General features: G+C 50.9%; 1 protein-coding gene across 1 annotated transcript in view; it reads right to left on the bottom strand.

The window, feature by feature from the left end:
- LOC125311023 (neuron navigator 3-like) overlaps nucleotides 1-3240 on the bottom strand; it is a 115879-nt gene extending 112639 nt beyond the window's left edge. Inside the window, 1 exon segment of the mRNA XM_048268831.1 lies at nucleotides 2569-3240. Coding sequence (XP_048124788.1) covers nucleotides 2569-2865 — 297 coding nt within the window. The 5' untranslated portion in view covers nucleotides 2866-3240.
- Nucleotides 3241-3521: the final 281 nt, after the last annotated feature.

Here is a 3521-nt window from a genome sequence, read left to right on the forward strand (position 1 = left end):
CGCTCTTGATCTTTTATTAGTTATGAAGCCTTTTTATTGGTTTACAGTTATAAGGCCGTTAGGTGGCGTTCCATGTTTGCTTAGAATTTGGATAAACATACAAGACTTGATCACAAGTTCCTTGGGTTTTGCAAAACACTTAGTGCTGACCATCTGTCTCTGACCGCTCAGGGATATAAACATTTGCTGTTTGCCACGAGAGTAGCTTCCTTCCTTCCCTCCTCATTAGGCCAAAAAGGAGCTTTAGAAAAAAACACACAAGTATGCTGAACTCACGAGTCCTCAGTAAACAGTAAACATTAAGGGCAGCTTGCGTGCTGCCCTGCGTTTATACTGAGGTAAACATGTCCACACAAGCAAGTGTCTCTCTTAGCACACGACCAATCTACTTGAGCCCCGTTTCACTGGATCACACAGCGCACGCATTAATCAGTGCCCCCTCTGTCTCTCCCTCTCTCTTTCTTTCTCTCTCTGCCTCACGCTCAACCTTCTCTCCCTGTCAGTCATGGCAGCACGCGGCCCTCCTACACTTTGCAGGAGACAGGGGATTAGCCCTGAGATCCCATGCTCAATACCACCCATGGGTGACTAATTGACCCCTCACCCACCCCCCAGCACCAAAAAGGACATGCAAGAACAGGTAAGGCATTTATGTGTATGTGTGTGTGAGTGTGTGTGTGTGTGTGTGTGTGTGTGTAGGGTTGGCGGTGGTGTACAAATACACTTGCTCCCTGGTGGGGCTACATGAGAAGCCACTGGTGAGCTCAATCAGGGGGAATGACTTGGTAATGAAGCCACCAGGAGGAATATCTTGCCAGGGTCACCGAGCATTAGGTCAAACGGTGAACAGCCAAACGGAGGGACGCACTCCCCCCTGGCCCTGGCCCCAGACCTCCCTCCCACACACACACACACACACACACACACACACACACACACACACACACACACAGTCATGCCCCTGTAGCACCTTAACACAATAACCATGACGGTGCTGGAGTCTGAGAGCAGTGAGCCGCTGATCCGGCTTTGAAGTGCTCCGGCATTTACTGGCGGTTAAGAAAACTGCTAAAGCCTGTTAACCGCCGCAGCTGACAACGCCAAAAAAAGCACAACGGTCGCGAGCGTCAGTCGAAACCTGAGCAGTAAACAAGACAACGGCCGGGAAGGACTGACCAAACAGGAAGCCCCGATTTGATTCGTGATGCAAGGCACCTCAACTGAAAATATTTTGGCGGGAGTTTTTGAATTCCTCATGCTGAAAACACCCTCCCTCCCCTTCTCAAACTCTAACGCTGATCTCAGTCTATCACATTCTTCCCTTCCTCTCTCTCTCTCTCAGTCTCTTTCTCGTTCTCTCTCTCTATCTCTCTTCCACTGGTCCATTTTTTTTTTTGAGCTGCCAAACATTTTAAAACACTCCCAGAAAACCTTGGCAGCCCTGTTTGGTATGGGAAAGCACTTAGGGCGATTTGTGTGTGGCTATCGCTTGCTTGAGTTTTCTCACCATGCAATTTTAAAATAAGGGGAGAAGCCTGAGAATCAAACTTGTTGGGGGAGGAAGGCTAGCGATCTATCTTGAAACGGTACTCCAGTGAGTGGTAGGGTGGCAACGAGGGGTGTTGACCGCAGAGAAAGAAAGACAGAGGAGGGGTGGGGAGGAGGTCTGCGTGCAGGTCAGGTTGTTTCACAGGGGGCCTCTCAGGTAGCTGGAATTACTATGCGCTGCTACACACACACACACACACACACACACACACACACACACACACACACACACACACACACACACCCCCCAACCCTCCTGTCAGCCTCTTAAACATCCACCATGGATTATTGCTTAGATAGAGATCCTAATAGCCTCAGCGGAAAAAGTAAAAAAACAACAAGCTACTCCACCCCATGCATGTGGAAGTCAGTGTGTGTGTGTGTGTGAGAGAGAGAGAGAGACATGACTTTCAATTACTGTAATGTCAGCTTGAGGTAGACAGAGCAAATAATAAAAGTCACGCGTGCACATTTGCACACTCTGATAGGATATGCAAAGTATATGCTGACTGAATCTAACATGAGACAAAATATGAGCAGCCTCGTTTTTCTTCCTTTAACTACTTAAATGGAATCATGAAAAGGTTAAAAGGAACATTGTAAAAACAAAAAAAGTGTCATACAATTTAATGGAAATACAAGCCTTCTGCCAAGCTCCACTGTGCTGAAAGGAAAGAACACCTGCAGCACCTATGATTAAGAACACATTTCATTCGGGAGGTCCAGTCCAGTTCTAATTGAAGACACAAGCACAGTTCCTACGCTGAGAATCAGACTAAGGAGACACCGGAAAGGCATGCTCAAGGACACACACATCCACCTGTACGGTGAATCACTAGCCCAAACACCTCACATAAAAACACACACACACACACACGGAGACCTCAGAAGTCAGACCTTAGGCAGACTTAGTAGATATTAGTAAAACTACACACACAGAGACACAACCGTGACTGGAAAGCAGTTCCAGCTGAGCGGTGCCCCCTCTCCCCCTCTCGGCTCTCCCCCTGACACACTGACCTTGCTGATCTTACTCTCCTCCGACTCTCTGCTGCGCGCCGGTGGAGTCCTCCGCTCCTGGTACTCCTGGCCCTTGAATGACAGCTGGCAGGAGGAGAGCAGGGGTGACTCGCTGGCCCTCACCTCCGTGGGGGCCCGAGTGGGGGCGTGGTAACCCTGAGTGACGCCGCCGACACCCACGCCGATGCCGGCACCGGCGCCGCTGCGGCCCAGGTTGGGCATGGGGTGAGCGGTGTGCACCGGCCGGGAGCCGACGCTGGGCTGCCTGAGCTTGGACGCCACCCCCACCACCGGCATGGTGCTCTGACCGGTCCGTTGGACGCGTGGAACGCTGGACACGTGGAGATGTTAAGTCAAAGACGAGGGTGGGGAAGAAAAAAAAAAAAAAAAAAGAAAAACAAAAAACAGGAGTCCGAGGAGTCCGTTCTCCAAGTTTCCCACACGAACGCGCGTGTGTGTGCGTGTGCGTGCGTGTGTGCGTGAGAGAGGGAGAGAGAGAGAAACAAGAGTCCAGTGTCTCCTCCTTGACGTCTGGTAGAGAAGGCGTGCAAGAGGAGGCGGGGAGGGGAGAGAGAGGGGAGAAAGAGAGGGAGAGAGAGAGAGAGAGAGAGAGAGACGCGGCGTTTCAGTCTTCAGGAGGAGCGCAGCCACAGTCATTCTGCTGCTCACAGCGTGAGCGGCACTGAGAGGAAACTGAGACGGCTTCTCCACAACTCACTCCCCCCTCGGTTTCTGCCCTCCTCCTTCTGAGGCTTCTCCTCCTCCTCTCTCTCTCTCTCTCTCTCTCTCTCTCTTTGTGCTCTCTATTTTTTCCCTCCCTCCCACTCTACTACAAAACCAAACAGTTCTCAGGGGCGTGAACTTCACTAGAAGGTAACCACCGCTCAGTGTGCAATGCCTATGATTACACAGACCTGTCTCTCTCTCTCTCTCTCTCTCTCTCTCTCTCTCTC

This window comes from Alosa alosa, chromosome 17 (genome assembly GCF_017589495.1).
Source record: "Alosa alosa isolate M-15738 ecotype Scorff River chromosome 17, AALO_Geno_1.1, whole genome shotgun sequence".
NCBI classification, from domain to species: domain Eukaryota; kingdom Metazoa; phylum Chordata; class Actinopteri; order Clupeiformes; family Clupeidae; genus Alosa; species Alosa alosa.